At 52.9% G+C, this 19,910-nt stretch overlaps 1 protein-coding gene across 1 annotated transcript; it reads left to right on the top strand.

The window, feature by feature from the left end:
• Positions 1–95: 95 nt before the first annotated feature.
• On the top strand, positions 96–19,178 carry TRMT9B (tRNA methyltransferase 9B (putative)). The gene is made up of 4 exons (XM_054163191.1): positions 96–603; positions 11,634–11,788; positions 14,804–14,977; positions 18,142–19,178. Exons 1-4 carry the CDS (start codon positions 572–574, stop codon positions 19,176–19,178), a joined length of 1,398 nt encoding a protein of 465 aa, XP_054019166.1. The 5' UTR covers positions 96–571.
• Positions 19,179–19,910: the final 732 nt, after the last annotated feature.

The following is a 19,910-nucleotide window of genomic DNA, read 5'->3' on the forward strand; positions in this document are numbered from 1 at the left end:
TATGAAAGTATAGAAACAGTCTGTCATGGTTAGACTGGAGCAGGGCAAGAAGAGACGTTAACCCTTACCCTCACCTTGCAGGCAGGACCCAGTCCCAGAGCTTAACCTTTTAGTGAGAGAGGGCTAATCCTCCATGGCTGCTTTTATCCCCAGGAGAGCCGGCACGGCTCACATCAACCTCGGTTTAGAGGAGCTCGGGAACCCTTCTGCTACCCCCTGACGGAGCATCTCTCCACCGCTGCCATCTCCACCAGCACCACCCTGCTCATCTCCGCGCAGAAGACGCCCAAGGGATGAGACGAGAGCGAAAGGAGAAGAGTTAACGGGGGAGCTGATAAGCCGGCCCTTTTTCCCCGCCTCCTCCTCCTCCTCCTCACTGCGGGAAAGGGGGGGATCGGGACCCGCCGGCTGGGGGTGGCCCTCGGCGGAGAGGCGCGGGGAGGGCTTCTCTTTTCCCGCGCCTCTCCGCCGAGGGCCACCCCCGGGAACGGCTCGGCAGGGCACAGCACGGCTCGGCTCGGCTGGGCGCAGCAACGGCAACGGCGCGGCCAAGCGCCGCCTCCGCGGCGGGATGCAGCCTCTGCCACCGCCCCGCGGGTGCAGGTAAGGAGCGGAGCGGAGCGCGGCCAGGGGTGGGAAAGAAAGGTGCCCAAGCTACGCGGGGAGGATGCCCAGGGCGGCCCCCACGCCCCCGCTCTCGCCCCCGGCTGACCTTAGCCGGGGGTAATAAATCAATTAATTCAAAAAGCCAAAAAGAAGGCTAAAATCCCCAAAGGCGCCGCCGAGGGCCGGCGGCTTGAGCTCTGCGCAGCGCGCAGCCGCCCCCGGGGCGCGGAGGTTTAACTCGTGTTGGCATTGCCCACCCTGCCACCCCCCTGCGCCTTTCCCGGAGCGGAGCCGCGGCTCGCAGCCCCGGGGGCCAGCGCGGGGGGCTGGGGACGGCATTGGGGAGACGCGGGGGGAATCGGCAGCAGAAATGATAAGTTTCGCCGCGGCCGCCTGATTAATTAAAAATGAAGGACGTTTGCTTTAGCAGACGGCGCTAAGCAACGGTCTGGAGCAGTCCCGGGCTCTCATCATTTATTTATGTGTTTCTTTTCCCTGCCCTGGTAAAACTGGGAATCCCTGGGCACTGCCGGCGCGGGCGCAGCCGGAGCCCGCCGCCGCGCAGCAGCGCTCCCTGCCCGGCGAGTGTCGGCAAAGGGATGGATTTCATTCCCGCTGGCTGCCGGCTGGAGCAGCCCGGGCTCGGGGAGTCAGCTCCCCTGCTCCTTTTCCTCTGCGAAGAAAGGAGCAGAATCTCTCCGGCAGCGCTGCCGTGTGGATGTGCCGCCCAGGCTGACGTTCCCTGCTGCTCCGGGTGAAATCTCCTTCTGGAGTTGATGATTCTGAGCATGAAACTCGGGAAGCAGATAAGAAAAACCACGCAGCAGGCTGCTGGAAACATCAGCATTAGGAAAGTGCCTCTCGGCAGGTTTTAATGCCCCACAATGGAGCTCAGGGGGTTGGGCTTAATTCCTGCGATTTGTTTTCAGTCCAGCATCTCAAGGTGTTTATTTCAGTCCTGTGTGCTATTTATAGAGCATGCCAGTGGGGCAGTGGCGGGGGTTACTTAGGGATTTCCTTTTCACCTGGTGTGTTTATAATGGATTGCATCCCCCAGGTATCTCGGGGTGGGGGTGGGGGGGCTGCTGTTTAACTGGGGGAGATGTGCATTTTGGGGTGAATTAGATAGAGGTAGTAACTGTGGCTGGGAGGTGATCTGCTGGAGAGCAGCCCCGAGGAGAAGTGCTGGTGGGCAGCAAGTTCTGCATGGGGCAGCAATGTGCCCTGGGGGCCAAGAAGGCCAATGGGGTCCTGGGTGGCATTCAGAGGAGTGTGGCCAGCAGAGCCAGGGAGGTTCTCCTCCCACTCTGCTCTGCCCTGGTGAGACCTGACCTGGAATATTGCATCCAGCTCTGGGCTCCCCAGTTCAGGAGGGACAGGGATCTGCTGGAGAGAGTCCAAGGGAGGGCTCCAAGGATGCTGAAGAGACTGCAGCACTGCCTGGGGAGGAGAGGCTGAGAGCCCTGGGGCTGTGCAGTCTGGAGAGGAGAAGACTGAGATGGATCTGATCAATGTCTATCAATAGCTGAGGGGTGGGGGTCAGGAGGGAGGGGACAGGCTCTGCTCAGCTGCACCCTGGGATAGGACAAGGGGCAATGGATGGAAACTCCAGCACAGGAGGTTCCACCTCAATGTGAGGAGGAACTTCTTCCCTGTGAGGGTCCCAGAGCCCTGGAGCAGGCTGCCCAGAGAGGTTGTGGAGTCTCCTGCTCTGGAGCCTTTCCAGCCCCGTGTGGATGTGTTCCTGTGTGACCTGTGCTGGATTCTGTGTCCTGCAGAGGGATTGGTCTGGATGATCTCCTGAGGTCCCTTCCAACCCCTAACATCCTGTGAGCCTGTTGGGAAGGAATAATAACATGGCTTCTGACAAGGAGACCTTCAAAGGCATTAAACATTTTCAGGCATATATATATATAATGCTAAGGTGAACTTGGTGAGAAGGAAAAATACAAGGAGATGCATTGCTTTCTAAGGTAAACCAGATCCACAATGGGAGATATAAAGCAAATCAGCCCTGCATCAAGGGATAAACACTTCCCATGCAAATATTCTGCCATCTATTCTGGATGGATGAATCAGAGCATGGAACAATGCAAACAGCATCAAACCCTGTCCTGAACAAATGTATGTGCAAATTCCTGCCTTTAGCTGTCATTAATAGGCAATGTGAGCTCATTAAGATGATTTACAGGGCACAAAGTTAAGCAGAATAGAATAGAATAGAATTAACCAGGTTGGAAAAGACCTCAGAGATCATCCAGTCCAACCTATCACCCAACACCATCTGATCAACTCAACCATGGCACCAAGTGCCTCATCCAGGCTCCTCCTAAACACCTCCAGGGATGGTGACTCCACCACCTCCCTGGGCAGCACATCCCAAGGGCCAATCTCTCTCTCTCTGTAGAATTTCTTCCTAACTTCTAGCCTAAACCTCCCCTGGTGCAGCCTGAGACTGTGTCCTCTTGTTCTGATACTGGCTGCCTGGAAGAAGAGACCAACCCCCACCTGGCTACAACCTCCCTGCAGGGAGCTGTAGACAGCAAGAAGGTCTCCCCTGAGCCTCCTCCTCTCCAGGCTAAGCAACCCCAGCTCCCTCGGCCTCTCCTCACAGGGCTGTGCTCCAAACCCCTCCCCAGCTTTGTTGCCCTTCTCTGGACACCTTCCAGCATCTCAACATCTTTCTTAACCTGAGGAGCAAAGTGGACCCAAGTGCTAAGCAAATGCTGCTGTTGCTGCTGCTTTTTGCAGCTATCAGCTTCTGTTTCCCACCCTACAGTAACTTCCTGGAAAAGACTGATTAAAAAACCCAACTAGACAAGCAAATTCCATCTGAAAAGGCCATGGTGTTGGAATGTTTCCCAAATGGAGAACTTTGGTGATGTCTACCTGAAATTTCAGCTTCCTCAGGGAGCTTTTCCTCTCACAGAATCACAGAAGGTTAGGGGTTGGAAGGGGCCTCCAGAGATCCACCCTGGATAGGAGGAATTGCTTTCTGTTTCCCTTGCCTTTAAAATAGAGGAGTTAAAAATCTCAAGCTAGATAAAAAGGTATCACTCATCCTAGGAAGCATTTAAAAGGAAACAAACACTGAGTGAAACTCTGGGGATTGCTGGGGATGAAGGATCCTTCCCAGGCATTTTGGCTGTGGGGACACTAAGCTCCAACAGCTGCAGCTGGACGAGCCTGTGTCAGTGACAGGCACCAGACACTCCAGGAGGGTTACACCTCAAGCTGTTAGTGCCCACAAAATGCAACTAACTCTGATCCCTGATAGGATTGCTGCTGCAGCTTCAGATGCCTTTGCCAGCTCCATAAGCAAGCAATTACTGTTAGGGTGTCAGGAAGTGATAGGACTGGGGGGGGATGGGAAAACAAAATGGGTAGATCCAGATTGGATGTGAGGAAGAAGTTCTTCCCCATGAGGGTGGTGAGAGCCTGGCACAGGTTGCCCAGGGAGGTGGTGGCAGCCTCATGCCTGGAGGTGTTTGCAGCCAGGCTGGATGTGGCTGTGAGCAACCTGCTGTAGTGTGAGGTGTCCCTGCCTATGGCAGGGGGTTGGAACTGGCTGATCCTTGAGGTCCCTTCCAAGCCTGACAGCTCTGTGATTGGATAGCACTTCAGTAACCTTTTGTGTGAGTACTACCCTCAGAGACATCTAAGATCCCTTTTCTTTTCCACAAGAGCAAATATAAAGATGACTTAGTATGACAGTTTTTCAGATGTCTTTGGGAAGCTAATGAGGCAGGGCTAGCTTTGTGGGAGAATAAAAATGTCCTTACTGTCTCTGCTGTCATTCTGATGGTCATCTGCTGAGGGCTACTTAGTACCCAACACTGTCTGCCACAAGAGCTGCTCTCTTGAAACTGGATTTGGTGAGGATACTGAACACTGAATCAGTGCTAAGATAGGAAATGATGTGCCCAGTTATGATACATGTGATAATCAAAAGCAGCTTATAAAAGGGATCAGGAGAATCCACTTAGTAATTCTGTGATCACTGAATTGATTGTGCAATCTTTTGTCTTGGGATCAAAGGTAACCAGGAAGGGCCTGGAGAATAAATCTGATGAAGCGCAACTGAAGGAGCTAGGGATGGTTAGTGTGGAAAAGAGGAGGCTGAGGGGAGACCTCCTGGCTGTCTAAAACTCCCTGAAAGGACCTGGTGGAGAGGCTGCTGCTGGTTCCTCCTCACAGGTAATTAGTGACAGAACAAGAGGGAATGGCCTCAAACTAAGGTTTAGACTGGACAGTAGGAAACATTTTTTCATGGCCAGAGTGGTCAGGGATTGGAATGTGCTGCCCAGGGAGGTGGTGGAGTCCCCAAGCCTGGCTGTGTTTGCAGGTGGTTTGGCTGTGGTGCTTGGGGCTCTGGGTTAGGGTAGGGTTCTTGGTGATTCTGAGGGTCTTCTCCAACCTGAATGTTTCTGTGATTCTGTGACTGACAGCCTTGATCAGGGATCCTATCTGATAGTGTGCTGCTTACCTTTCTGTCACTAAAATACCAAGTTTCAGTGGCAGATGAGTTTTCAAGCAGTTGACTGTCTTAAGCCAGTTTGTAAATTGCTGTAATCAAGGAGGCTTTGCCTACAGCACCAAGTGCAATGGAAGGAGCAACTGTGAGGAGCTCTATGGGCAGGGGGGAGAAGAGAGCTATGCTGAATAAATTAAAACAAACCATCTGGAAACAGGACTCTAAATACAAACCCAGAGTGTGAGGAAACAGAAGGAATTCAGAAAGCTGTAATTCCAGAACTGTAGGCTGACATTAAGGAATCAAATCCTTCCATGGGCAGAGCTTGGCATGACGAATGTAGGCATATGGAGAGGATACAGAGGATGTCAAAGACCACCTAGACTGATTCATCAAGGAGGATGAAAAGTACTAAATGTTTAGTGCTTGGTTAACTTCTGGTAAATCAGGAGAGAGGAGGGGATAACTGGTTACAAGCATTTGAGAGAGACAGTGACAAAGGAGGGCAAACAGCTCAGGCAGAGCTTGTAAGTAGTGCAGCATGGCCAGGAGCTTTGGGATAGCCAGGCAGCTCTCTTAGGAAACTGAGTCAGGAGGGAAGGAGTTTAATGCTGTAGCTGTAGAAACAACCCCTCTGCTAAAGAGCAATCCACACTGGGGGGCAGGCTGTCAAGCCTGCAGTTCTGTTTCTCTGAGGCAGGTCACTGATGCCTTGCCTGTCACTTGAGAATGGAAGTTTTGTACTCCTGGAGAGCACAGCACCACAGGGCTAGGTGTCAGGGCAGCATTGCCCTTCCTCCCCAGCACTGGGTTTCCTGGCAGGTGCTTAACTCACCTGCTTCTTTAAGGCCTCATTGATGGAGGCTCCATGACCTATTCAGTCCACAATCATTTCCAGTGCTTTCCTGCCCTTCTTGATTTGAAACTCCCCACCTGTATCGTCCTTGCTGTACTTCAAGCCTGCTACCCTGTGGTCTGGCTTATTCTCTTCCACTGTGCAGCAGCCCTTGTGTGAGAAGCCTGTCCTCTCTCCTCCTGGACAAACAATTTGCAGCAAGCACCTTTCCCAGAGGGCTGCTTGCTTTCTGCTCCCTTACTGACTTGCAGCAATCTCCCCTCTGGAAACAAAGCTACCACAGTGCACAGGACAGTGAATGGCTGGCATTTTGAGGAGCCAGAGCTTGAACCATCAGCTTATTTAGTCCAAGGTCTGGAGAGAACAGCCCAAGGATTTCAGTCTTTCACTGGGGCAAGGTGGTTTCTGGCTTTCAGTAAGAAAACCCCATGAGAGTTCCTTTATTTCAGCCCTTGAGGTGACTTTACAGTGGGAGGTTGGCAGGGAGTGTTTCATCTAGCAGTGGTTTGTGTCAGACATGGCTCAGCTCTTTTGGTTTTCACTCCAGAATTTCCCTTGTTCTGCTGGAGAAAAGGTCCTGGATCCAGGACTTCAGCTCAGCAAGGTGTGAGATGTGCTGCTGGCAGTTCCCCTTGCCCTGACTTCAGCCTGTGCATTTCCCTGGCACTGGAGCTGTTGGTGCATGGGAGTTGCCAGCCTTATGTAAGCAGATCAGCTGCTCCTGCAGCCTTCTGCAAGACTTTCACGGCAGCCACCTTAACTGTTCATGGCATGGCTCCTAGTGTTTTGGTTCATTAGCCTGTATTTACCAATCAAGCTTCTTTGTACCTAGTGATTCATCTCTGGCAGCGATCTGGCATCCCAGTAGGGTCCCATGTGCTGCCCTCACTAATGAAATGAGAAAGCACTGCCAGTCAGAGTGGTGCTTGTCACTGTGATGTACACATTCAGTTCCAGGGGAAAGCAGAGCTGTGGTAAGGACATCTTAGGCCTGCTTTTGAGGGGGGTTTGCAATGGACTGTTGGCTTTTTGTTTGGAAAAGAGACCAACCAAAAGCTTTGGCTTGTAGGTGACCAAGCTCCACCTGGATTCAAGTGAAGACAGGTAAGGGTGAAGCAAGCCGTGAGCGTTCTGAAGGCATTGCTCAAGGTGTAGGTGGCTGTCCCTGCTCTGTAGATGGAGGGAGAGAATACAAAGTGGCCTGCCTCACTTTTTGCCTGCTCTCAGTACCTGCTGGAGCTGCACATGTCAGTGCTGCAGAGCAGCTGTGGGACACAGGCCTGTCCCTTGTGGCTTACACTGTGCCATTTAAGGGCAGTGATTAATCAGGTTATTGCATCTGGAGCTGGAGCTGTACGTGTAACAGAGATCTGTGTTGCTGGGGCAATGCAGACACAGCTGTGCTGAGTTTCCTAGGTCTCTGAAGCTCCTCTGATCCTAACTGGGCCTGAGGATTGTGCTCAGCATGTGAAGAGTGCAACTGGGAGGGGCCCTCTTGAATTTACTGCAGTCTTGCACATCTGACTCTTGCAGTGAGCTGAGTAAATTCCTGCTGCTCATCACAGGGTTAGGGAAAATAGGCAGTTGCAGGAGAGCAAACCAGACAAAGGCCTGTGGCTCAGATTAATCAAGAGCAATTGATCTCAAGACAAAGAGGATTTGATGATTACTGTGAAAATCACAGGGGGCTTCCAGCAGGCCACTGACATGTTGCAGGTACTGTGACTGGCTTGGGGATAGAGGCAAGGAGCAGCTGAACACCAGCCAGGTTCAGTCTTCTTGACAGTATTGTAGATCAGGTGAGAGTGGTGGCAGTGACACAGCATGTGCTAAAGCAGGCAGAGGAGAGGGGAACTCTTGGGTGGATGGGGAGGTGTAATGAGATAGATGAGGAGGACTGCAAGGGATTCATGAGAACTGCAGGAAGATTTGGAAAGCTTTGGGTAGAGGAAGAGTTTTTGAACTGAACACCACAGCCGGTGCTTCAGTGCTCAGGGCACCACTTACACTGGGAGGCAGCAACTGTTTCGGGCCACTTGAGGATAAGGTGGTTAATACAGTTGGTCAAAAGGGCAGATCAGAGACTTGCAAAAGCAACAACAGCAAAAGCCTGAATGGATTTCCCTTCACCTAAAAGTAATCCTGGTTTAAAAAAAGGAAACAACCCCAAAAGTTGGGAGCTGAGGTGGTTCATTTGGGTGGTTGTCTTTTCAAGGCCACAGGGTTAAATGGCTTTTTTTCACTTCAGCAGGGACAGAAGATGTCCAAGCAGCATGACTTCCCCTAAAGCATTACCCCTGACAAGTTAATTATCTAAGAGGTTCCAAAATGTTAATGGAAGAGGAAGAAATTAGATTACCTTGGAGTCAGAGAACTTCTGTAGCTGTGGAGATGCCTGCTGTTGTGTGTACACTTCCCCTGGCCTCTTGGGAAGCTCTGCAGGTCACTTCAGTTTGTAGTTTGCTTCTCTTTGTTGTTTGTGGGGTTTTTAACTAACAAGGAAACACCAATGCAGGAAAGAGCCAAGGGACTATAACCTCTTTGCCTTCAGACAGTTTGGCTCCTGTACCACATGTGGAGGACTGATGATCCATTAGCCCAAAGGTTCAGCAGAAATTGCCCTGCAGCTTTCATCCAGTTCAGAGGATCACAGGGTGTTAGGGGTTGGAAGGGACCTCCAGAGAGCATCCAGTCCAACCCCCTGCCAGAGCAGCATCACCCAGGGCAGGTCACACAGAACACATCTGGGTGGGGTTGGAAAGGCTCCAGAGGAGACTCCACAGCCTCTCTGGGCAGCCTGCTCCAGGGCTCTGGCACCCTCACCATACAGAAGTGTCTCCTCATGCTGAGGTGGAACCTGCTGTGTCCCAGCCTGTCCCCATTGTTCCTTGCCCTATCACTGGGCACCACCAGACAGAGCCTGGCACCTTCACCCTGACACCTGCAACAAGGGCCTGTTGTAGTCTCATGAACAGACCGTGAAGACCAGGAAGAACTGCAAGGGAAGAGCATCCTGGTCTTCATTTGCTATCCATATGACTTGTTGGCAGGAAGCTGACATTTCTCAAGCAGCATCCATGTTTTGTCAGGGCTTGCTGCAGAGTGGCTGAGCAGCTGGGTGCCAATTTACTGCACACTCCCTACTCTGCTCTGAGTCTCTGCAGGAGCCCTCTGGCAGCAGCACAAGGAAAGATGAGTTGAGCATGGGGAAAATGTGTCCTGCCTTCTGCTTTTCTGGTCTTTGTTAGGCTTATCTGACAGCTTCCAGGTAAGCTGAATGAGAACTGAGGCAGGAACAAAGCAGTGGCATCTCTGGACATCTTGGCCTCCTCCCTGGGGATCATAGAATCACAGAATTGGTTGGAAGGGACCTGAAGGATCAGCCAGTCCCAAACCCCTGCCATGGCCAGGGACACCTCACACTGCAGCAGGTTGCTCACAGCCACATCCAGCCTGGCTGCAAACACCTCCAGGCATGAGGCTGCCACCACCTCCCTGGGCAACCTGTGCCAGGCTCTCACCACCCTCAGGTGGAAGAACTTCTTCCTAACATCCAATCTGAATCTCCCCACTTCGAGTTTTGTTCCGTCCCCCCCAGTCCTATCACTCCCTGACACCCTAGAAAGTCCCTCCCCAGCTTTCCTGTAGCCCCCTTCAGATACTGGAAGGCCACAATGAGGTCTCCTGGGAGCCTTCTCTTCTCCAGACTGCACAGCCCCAACTCCCTCAGTCTGTCCTCACAGGAGAGCTCATCCTTGTGGCCAGGCTGGATGAGGCCTTGAGCAGCTGAGTGTAGCTGAGAGGTGTCCCTGGGCACGGTGGGGAGGTTGGAGGAGCTGAGCTCTGAGCTCCCTTCCAGCCTGAGCCATCCCAGGGTTCTATGAAAACTCCTGGTCTTGTGATTCAGTAGGAGCCCAAGCCAAACTGCAGCCTAGACTGGAAGTCAGTGAAGACCCTTTGGGAAAGTACAACAGAAGTTTGTATCAGTGGGAAAATGCTTCCTGTCTTCCAAGTGGAGTCCAGGCTGAGTGTTGTGTTTGTTTCAAGTGTTCACGTTAAGCTTCCCTTCAGACAGCTGCTTCTGATGACTGGAAACATTCTCCCTGGTTTTATTTATGGTTTTTTGTAAGAGCTGCAAAGATTGAACAAAGGGGAAAGATAAAACACTTGGAACCCCTGATCCACATGGCAGCCAAACATGCAATGCAAGCTAGAGCCAGGAGCATAGCAGATGGCATAAGAAAATAAATCATTGGTAGTCTTTGGAGTTTCTGCTTAGAAGCAGAGGGTTTCTGGGCAGTTGAACAACAAGATAGGGTATGCTTTGGGGGGGGGGAGAAGAAAGAGCTGCAGGCATGAAACACCCAATTTGTTTCACTTAAAGGTCAAATAAGAGAGAGAATTCAAAGGGCTTTGGGCTGTAAGGAATGTTTGTGTGAAATTGCTGCCACTGACCCATCTGATCTGGCAGCAGAGCTTGAAATGGCAGGCTGAGAGAAGTTCTGATTCAGGCACTTCTGGCACATCTCATACCACTTCCAATCTGTGGCTCAAAGCTGCCTGCTGCTGTTCTCCAGGCTGTTAGAGTTTCCCACTTCTCATGACACTGAAAATGTGCCTCCTAGGAACTTACTCCTTGCTGATTGGATATATTCTGCATGGTCTGAATATTTCATCTATTCTGTGTATCCAGCTTAGTAAAGATAAACTCATCCATCAGAAAAGTAAATTGTGGCTCATGCCAAAGGACTGGGATTGTTTTGAAGAGAGAGATCCATCTGGATTGGGCCAGCCCCAGGCACAAATCCAGGCTGGGTTCAGAGTGGGCTGGGAGCAGCTCTGAAGAAAGAGCCTTGGGGGTGTTGGGTGCTGAGCAGCTCCCCAGGAGCCAGCAGTGCCCTCCTGCAGCCCAGCAGGCAGCTGGGCTGCAGCCAGGGGAGTGTGGGCAGCAGGGCAGGAGAGAGGATCCTGCCCCTGGACTCTGCTCTGCTGAGACCTTACCTCCAATCCTGCCTCCAGTTCTGGGGTCCCCAGCAGGAGAAGGACACAGAGCTGCTGGAGTGAGGCCAGAGGAGGCCACAAAGAGGATCCAAGGGCTGGAGCAGCTCTGCTGTGAGCACAGGCTGAGGGAGCTGGGGGTGTGCAGCCTGCAGAAGAGAAGACTCTAGAGGGACCTCAGAGCTGCCTGCCAGCACCTGAAGGGATCCTGCAGGAAGGCTGCAGAGGGACTTCTCCTCAGGCTCTCTGCCAACAGGCCAAGGGGCAATGGTTTGAAGCTGAGGCAGAGCAGGGTCAGAGTGGAGCTGAGGAAGAAGTTGTTCAGCAGGAGGCTGCTGAGACTCTGTCCCAGGCTGCCCAGGGAGGCTGTGGCTGCCTCCTGCCTGGGGATGCTGAAGGCCAGGCTGGATGAGGCCCTGAGCAGCTGAGTGTAGCTGAGAGGTGTCCCTGGGCATGGTGTGGAGGTTGGAGGAGCTGAGCTCTGAGCTCCCTTCCAGCCTGAGCCAGTCAGAGTTTGTCTTGGCTCCCAGGGGGTGCAGTCAGGTCGTCCTTGCAGCCCATTCTCTCTGCTGGCTGCCAGGCGGCACAGTGTCCGTCTGTCCACTCGCCAGGCGTGCCTCTCCATGCCTGGGGAGCGTCAGCTCTGCCCTTGGACAGCTTGTGCTGCGTTGCCCATCACCTCTTTTCCTGGTGTTTCAGGATGGAGCAGGAGGCTGCCCAGCTGGAGAAGCAGCACGTGCACAGCGTGTACGAGAGCACCGCTGCCTACCTGACCCACCTGCAGAGCAAGGCCTGGCCTCGCGTCCGCAGCTTCCTGCTGCAGCAGCAGCCTGGCAGCCTGGTCGCTGACATAGGTGAGCTGTGCCCTCAGCTGCCCTGGGGGCTGTGGGTAAGCTTTGTGCCAGCTGAGCAGCTAGTCCTGTGGATTCACAGCCTCACAGAATGGTTTAGGGATTGTGGTGGGTTGAAATTTCTCCCCCCCGCCCCCATTAGCTTTGCCAGACCAGCTCAGCTGGAAGCAAAGGATGCTGCTCTGGACAAGAAGCCTGATCATCCAGTTCCACCCCCCTGCCATGGGCAGGGACACCTCACACCAGCCCAGGTTGCTCATCCAGCCTGGCCTGAAACACCTTCAGGCATGGGGCAGCCACAGCCTCCCTGGGGAGCCTGTGCCAGAGTCTCACCACCCTCACTCTCAACAACTTCTTCCTCATCTCCAGCTCAATCTGCCCCTTCCCAGCTCAGAGCCATTGCCCCTCCTCCTCCTGTCACTGCAGGCCCTTGTAAGAAGTCCCTCCCCAGCCTTCTTGTAAGCCCCCTTCAGGTACTGGCAGGCTGCTCTAAGGTCTCCCTGGAGCCTTATTTTATTTAATGTAAAATGCTATTTATGAATTGTCAATGGCTTTGGGTTTATTCACTTTCATTTCTGGTTGATTAATGGAGAAGAACAACTTTTTAACACTCATTTGCTGGGGATCAAGATGTGCAGGGCTGGAGCCAGGCTCTGCTCAGGGATGGCCAAGCACAGCACAAGGGGCACTGGGGGCAAGCTGGAGCAGAGGAGGTGGCAGGGGAACAGGAGGGAAAACTTTGTCCCTGTGAGGGTGGCAGAGCCTGGAGCAGGCTGCCCAGAGAGGTTGTGGAGTCTCCTGCTCTGGAGACATTCAAATCCCACCTGAACACATTCCTGTGTGACCTGCTGTAGGTAGTCCTGCTCTGGCAGGGGGTCCAAGAGAACCCTATACTTCCAAAACTCACTGTGATTAGCAGCACTCCACCAAAAGCCTTGCATTAAGCAGCTGAACCTTCCCAACTCATGTCTCTGCCTAAAGGCATTCCTCCTGCCAGCACAGGAACCAGCACCACTTTATGCCTGTTTTAAAGCTGACTCCCACTAACACACAGAGCTTCACCTTCTGTTGCTTGCATCCTTGAACTGCATCAGCACCACTCATCTTTTCCATTCCTCTCAAGTGTTACTTCACAGAGTGGAACTTGCTTTGTTGTTGGGTTTTGTTTGGCTGTGGTTTTTCTCCCTCAGAAATATGCCCTTTTTTCACCCCCGAAGCCTTGTGCTGTTCTCCAGCAGCTCCTCTGCTGTCTCTCTAGATAATGGTGCACATTAGCATGGCTGGGAGCAGCAGTGCTGCAAGAGGCAGTGATGTTTCTAAAGATAACTCCAGGCCTTTCAATTGAATTACCAATCCTGAGATGGTTCCTCCTTGCCAGGCTGCTGCCCCCTTGCTTGCTTGTCAGCTGTCAGAAATCATTCTTCACCACTGACCATAACTCAGTGAGTGTCTCCTAATCTCATTTTGCAACGTGCCTGTTGTGCATATGGGACTGGAGAACACTCTGGAAGATTTCACCTTAGTACAGCACAGGCCTGGAGAAGAACACTCTGGAACAGTGCATTACAGCTGCTGCATTGTAGTGCCTTGGCAGTATAATGAGAGAGCAGCCCCTAGGAGGAGGAGCTGGGAGTGCTGCTGGGCGGCAAGTTCTGCATTGACAGCAATGTGCCCTGGGGGCCAAGAGGGACAATGGGGTCCTGGGGGGCATTCAGAGGAGTGTGGCCAGCAGAGCCAGGGAGGTTCTCCTCCCCCTCTTCTCTGCCCTGGTGAGGCCTCAGCTGGAATATTGCATCCAGTTCTGGGCTCCCCAGTTCAGGAGGGACAGGGATCTGCTGGAGAGAGTCCAAGGGAGGGCTCCAAGGATGCTGAAGGGACTGCAGCACTGCCTGGGGAGGAGAGGCTGAGAGCCCTGGGGCTGTGCAGTCTGGAGAGGAGAAGACTGAGAGGGATCTGATCAATGTCTATCAATAGCTGAGGGCTGGGGGTCAGGAGGGAGGGGACAGGCTCTGCTCAGCTGCACCCTGGGATAGGACAAGGGGCAATGGATATAAACTGCAGCACAGGAGGTTCCACCTCAATGTGAGGAGGAACTTCTTCACTGTGAGGGTCACAGAGCCCTGGAGCAGGCTGCCCAGAGAGGTTGTGGAATCTCCTTCTCTGGAGCCTTTCCAGCCCCATCTGGATGTGTTCCTGTGTGACCTGTGCTGGATTCTATGTCCTGCAGAGGGGTTGGACTCAATGATCTCTGGGGGTCCCTTCCAACCCCTAACATCCTGTGAGCCTGTGGCACAAAGACAGAGAGAGGCCTGTGCCAGGGCAGGAAGTTTCATGATTCAGTTAGTTTCAGTTCCATGTCTGGAGCTGAAGTTGCTCTGTCTAGCTTGTGTCAGTGGCAGCTGTGTTAGGTCTTCTTGGAGAGGAATGGGATGCCCTGGACAGAAACTGCACAGTCTGGCTAAACTAGGGGAGGTCTTGGGAGTTGCAGTTCACTAAGAAGACAAAACACATTGGATTCAGGGGATCCTCTGAAGAGAAAGTAGTCTGGAGCTGTAAGGATATTGAGGAAAAGGATCATAAAGCTTCCTCTGTTGTTCCTCTCCCTGGCCACCCATTTATGCTTGCTGGTGGAAAGAGGATCCCACGCTGCAGAACGGCTCAGTGTGAAGCAGCATGCTCTGGGATGTGCAAGAGTGGCTGCAGAGGACCACTCCTTCCTCCTCCCACCTGCACTTACCTTTATTCCCCAAAGAACTACACATCCCCTGCTATTACCTAGGGCTGTGTAATGAGGACTCTTGTGAGTGGTGCTGGTACTGTTCCCCTCCTGTGGTGTGAGCACATCATTCCCACCAGGCCAAACCAACCCTGCAGCAGTTAGGCCGGCAGGAGCAAGCCTGCAGGTTGTTTTCTGGGACAGCTTAGCATCAGGAGAGTCCTGCCATTATTTTCAGTGCTTTGGGAGGGACAGCAAGTGCTTGGAACATGCAGCTTCTGACCTGGGATTCTTTTCTCTAGGTTGTGGAACTGGGAAGTATCTGAGTGTCAACAGTCAGGTCTATAACCTCGGCTGTGACTACTGCAGGCCGCTGGTAGAGATTGCGAGGAAGAGAGATGATGAAGTTCTGGTATGTGACAACCTTAACCTTCCCTTTAGGGACCAGTGCTTCAATGCAGCCATTTCCATTGGAGGTAAGACACCACTCTGGCCCACAGCAAGTGAGACCTTTCGGGGGCCCTTTTCTCTCCACGTGGCTTCAGTTACATTTGTTGTGAAAAGCTTCCCTTGAACTCAGCGGCAGAGGCATGCAGGAGGCGTGGGAGAGGGCTGGCTGCATTGCACAGGGGCACTGCTGTCCAGGGGAGCACCTGCATCCTTTGTTTGTTTGTGTGTGGGGAAACGATTTCCTTCCAGCCTGCATTTGAAACAAGCAACCCCAAATATAAACATGGCTGCTGGCAGCCAAACAGATGAGGTGCTCAAGATAAGACTCTGGGCTGCTCCTTAGCATCTGCCTGGCTCAGCAAATGCATGGCAATGAAAACTTGAGAACTTTCAACTTGCGTCAGCTGCTCTGGGTTAGGATTTTAAACTTCCCTTAGAGTAGTGCTGAAATAAGAACTTAGAGCCTTGCAACTGCCTATTGTCTGAGAGAAGAGAAGCATCTCAACATCTCCAACCTCTCTTTGTGAAAGCATCACTCATGTTTTGAGCAATGCAAGCTGAGAAGAAGAGGTGATGACTAGTTTGGAGTGCTGGGTTACAGGCCATACCTTTGGCTCTGCTCTTGCTTGAACTTCCTTCAGGCTGTTTTATGTAGCAGCAAAAAATAGAAAGTGTAAATGCTGTAGGTAGCAATCAACAAGTTCCTTGAAATGGGATGGAAAAGTACTTCAGAATGTATTTGTCACAGGTGCAGGGTGAAAGAAAGAGGATCTCTTAGGCTAGCAGGACCTAGATTTGCTTTCTTGTTGGCCAGTTAAACAGAGCCCAGAGGAGGCCACAAAAGTGATCCAAGGGCTGGAGCAGCTCTGCTGTGAGCACAGGCTGAGGGAGCTGGGGGTGTGCAGCCTGCAGAAGAGAAGGCTCTGGGAGGACCTCAGAGCTGCCTGCCAGGACCTGAAGGGATCCTGCAGGAAGGCTGCAGAGGGACTTCTCCTCAGGGTGTCTGCAGACAGGCCAAGGGGCAATGGTTTGAAGCTGGGGCAGGGCAGGGTTAGAGTGGAGCTGAGGAAGAAGTTGTTCAGCAGGAGGCTGCTGAGCCTCTGTCCCAGGCTGCCCAGTGAGGCTGTGGCTGCCTCCTGCCTGGGGGTGCTGAAGGCCAGGCTGGATGAGGCCTTGAGCAGCTGAGTGTAGCTGAGAGGTGTCCCTGGGCATGGTGTGGAGGTTGGAGGAGCTGAGCTCTGAGCTCCCTTCCAGCCTGAGCCCTTCTGGGATGCTGTGATTCTGTGATCCACATTCCAGGTTTTTCTTGTGTCATCATCTCAGTGCTATCAGCTCAGCTGATTTGAAGGACACTCTGCCTGTCCCACGCTGATACCATTTATTGTCCTGGCAAGCTGCCACACTCAGGTGGTATCTCTGTCCATCAAACAATCATTTGTTCTAGTTCCTCTTCAGCAGGGACACATTATGGCAGTGCTCATCTAATTCTGCATGGAGTATTTTTCAGCCCACTGCAGAGAACAGCAAGTGTTTATATCCCATAGACAAATAATCTTCTTGGCTTTGCTGCTGTCATCCTGTTTATAGCATTCAGATTTGTCTAGAGCCACCATGGCCATGACATGACTTTGACCATGAAGAATATTTAATCCCCTACATGCCTTGCTCAGAGCTTGGACAGATCCTCTTGGGTGACTGGCACCTCTTCCTGCCAGCTAATGTGCCTGTCAGCTTTGATTCCATTTTGCAGGAGGCTCTGTGGTGATGTGTGCCTAACTAACAGTACAGATCAGTTCCCTTTTCCCCAGCTTGCTCTAGAACTTGTAATAGATTTGTTGGGGTTTTGTTCTTGCAAAGTTTGAGGAGAACCTGAAGAGTCAGGGGTAGCTGCAGACTGACCAGACAGACTGGGGAGCTCTTCCCTGAGCTGGCTGTCCTGTGAGAAGAGCTGCCAAGAATGCTTTTCCTGGCTTGTGGTACAAAAGCTCCATTTGTGTGACCCCTTGGTAATTTAACCATGGCTTGGAATAAAGACAGGGCCAGTTGGGCACACTTCCCATGCCTGTGGTGTTGCAGTGGCACCTTTCTGCAGGCAGCACTGGCCACTGTCAAGCAGCACAGGTGAAGGCAATCTGATGTTTCTGATGCTATGGAGATGCCTTCAGCTGGGAGCATAACTATCATTGTATTGTTGCTATGTGGGGAGATGGACTGTGCTGCATGTGGAAGTGGCTGGCTCCAAGCCCACTTGAAGCAGATGATGGAATCAGTGCTCCTTGCATTATTGATTGAATCAAATCTGGTAGTGATGACACAGAACAACACAAGCAAAGGGAGCAAGCTCGGTACAGGGTCATGTTTCTGAGAGCTTAGAGAGACAGTAGCCCTGGGGCTTCTCTCCAGCTGTTGCAGTTGCTTCCTTCAGGTGAATAGGAGGAGAGAAAGAGCCTAAAAAGCCTGGAATGGTTCATGTTGCAGTGAAAGGTGAACATGTGGAATTCAGCCTGGAAGGAAAACCAAAGTGCAGTGATTAATAATTTCAGTTTGAATTGGACTTTATTAGTTTTCACTGGAGTCACATAGTGTAAGCCAAGGTTGTCATCCTTAGCTGTGCAGCACAGGCTGAGATGCTTCTCTCTCTCTGTTTTTTCCCCTCCAAAGGCAGTACCTTTCTGCAGCATCAGAGCAAGGGAAAAGATTCCTGTCTAAATTTCCTCACTGGCACAGAAATGCACAGTGGCTTCTGGCTGGTGGTAGGGCTTGCTGTGCTTGTTATGTGGTGAAAAGATTTTCTGTTTGCAGTAAGGCAGGTGTGAAAAGTGTCCTAAAAATGGACGTCAAACAGTACTACCTGATCCACCCAAGGGCCAGGCAGTTCAGAGCAAGCTTGTCATGCTGTGAGCTTTCCTGGGTGCTGCAGAGAAAGGGAAACCTCCGCTTTGGATGCCTGAGTCTCTTCTGAGATGGGCTGGATTTCCTTCTCCAGCATTTTCCTGGCTTGACCCATTAGACCTAGGTGTAAGAGAGCATTCTCAGGTGGACTTGCACTAAATTCAGCCCTGTTGCTGACTTGCAGTGAGCACTGTTTGGGTTGCAGCAACTGCAGTGGGTAAGCACACAGGGCAGGTTGAAGGCGCAAGCGCTCTGTCCTTGTCCATATTCATTCCCTAATGCCTTTCCTTCTTCACAGTGATCCATCACTTCTCCACTAAAGCCAGAAGAGTGAAGGCAATACAGGAGATGGCAAGGGTGCTGGTGCCCGGGGGGCAGCTGATGATCTACGTGTGGGCCATGGAGCAGAAGCACCGCCGCTTCGAGAAGCAGGATGTCTTTGTTCCCTGGAACAAGGCCCTGTGCTCACGGCACCTCTCAGAGCCCAACCAGCCTGCAGGCAAGGCTGAGCTGGTGCAGGCTCTGCAGAGCCAAGCCCTGCACCCTGCACAGCTGGTGCTCTCGGACTGCAGCTACCAGAGCAGGCTGCAGCCAGAGGCCGAGGCAAAGCACGGCACAGACCGCTGCTTGTCCAGAGCCTGCTGCATGAAACTTTCTGAGGAAGAAAACAGGTTTTACAGCGCCCTGGGGAGGTCTCTCCGCTCGTGGTTCTTCTCCAGGTCCCTTGATGAATCAGCCCTGAGGAAGCAAACAGACAGGATGAAGTCTCTGAAGAACGAGAGGGAGTGGGCGAGCGGCGCAGTGCCCGTCCAGCACTCGCGGCACTGCAGCCTGGATTTGGGCCACCACGGAGCCCTGCTGAAAGAACAAAGTCTGGAGGATGATGATGTGTTTGTGGAAAGCCTGCCTCTCACCAAGCCACAGTGGTCACCAGCCACAGATGCGCTGGAAGACTTAAGTCTGAACGGAGGGCACGGCAGTGTGGCTCCCAGGAGGAGTGAGGAGGCTTCGTTTATGGACGGCCCGGCGGAGGACAGGGACCGCAGCTGCGGCTGTCACCACGACGGTGCTGGCAAGCCCGAGGGCAGCAAGTTTCTCCAGAGGACTTCCACAGCCGACTCCAGCGAGTGTGCCGTGGACTCAGCGGTGTCCGTGGGGGAGCAGCCTGGGGCCGCGCCGGACACGAGAGCCTTCATGCGCTACTACCACGTGTTCCGGGAAGGGGAGCTGCGCGCGCTGGTGGAGGAGAACGTGCCCGAGCTGCGCGTCCTCTCCTCCTGCTACGACCACGGCAACTGGTGCATCGTTGCAGAGAAGAGGGCAGCACAGCTGTGAGGAGAGCAAGGCAGAGGGCAGGGGCTGAGGGCTCTCGGCCGCTGCCCGTGCGCCTGGGACCGCGCGGCGCGGCGTGGAGCGCGAGCCTGGCACGGTCTGTGCCGCTCGCTGCGCGGCTGTCTGAGGCGAGGCCTGGCCCCGGCAGTGGGAGCTGTAAACGCTTGATGCTGTGTTAAGCTCTTATGGAGTTACAGCTGGGGAGTTTTATATTGCTTTTAGCCAACAACCGTGTTTTTAAATGCACTTTTTTCTATGGAGGAATAAAACCTTTTTGTAAGACAAGGATCAGGACATCTTTTATGAGGAATGTCCTCCCAGCAGGACGCTGAGGCTTTGCTCTTCACACAGGCCCTCCCCTCAAGGCCCATACAGAGAGACATCTGCACATGGTAAAGCAGGCTGCAGTGCTGGCTGCTGGAGGGCATGCTGCAGAGCTCAGAGCAAGCCCGGGCCCAGTGCTGCTTAGCTGGGAGGAAGAGTTGTTAGCAGGCAAAAACTACGTGCAAAACAAGCTCTGCGTATTCACAGCTTCACAGATGGCATCAGCTTGAAAGGGACCCTTGAAGGGCATCTTGTCCAACTCCCCTGCAGTCAGCAGGGACACTTGCAACTAGAGCAGGCTGCCCAGGGCCACAACAAGGCTGATCTTGAATGTCCCCAGGAATGTCCCCGGCCTCGACCACCTCCCTGGGCAGCCTGTTCCAGTGCCTCACCACCCTTGCTGTGCAGAAC

Source organism: Dryobates pubescens, chromosome 1 (assembly GCF_014839835.1).
Source record: "Dryobates pubescens isolate bDryPub1 chromosome 1, bDryPub1.pri, whole genome shotgun sequence".
Classification (NCBI taxonomy): Eukaryota; Metazoa; Chordata; class Aves; order Piciformes; family Picidae; genus Dryobates; species Dryobates pubescens.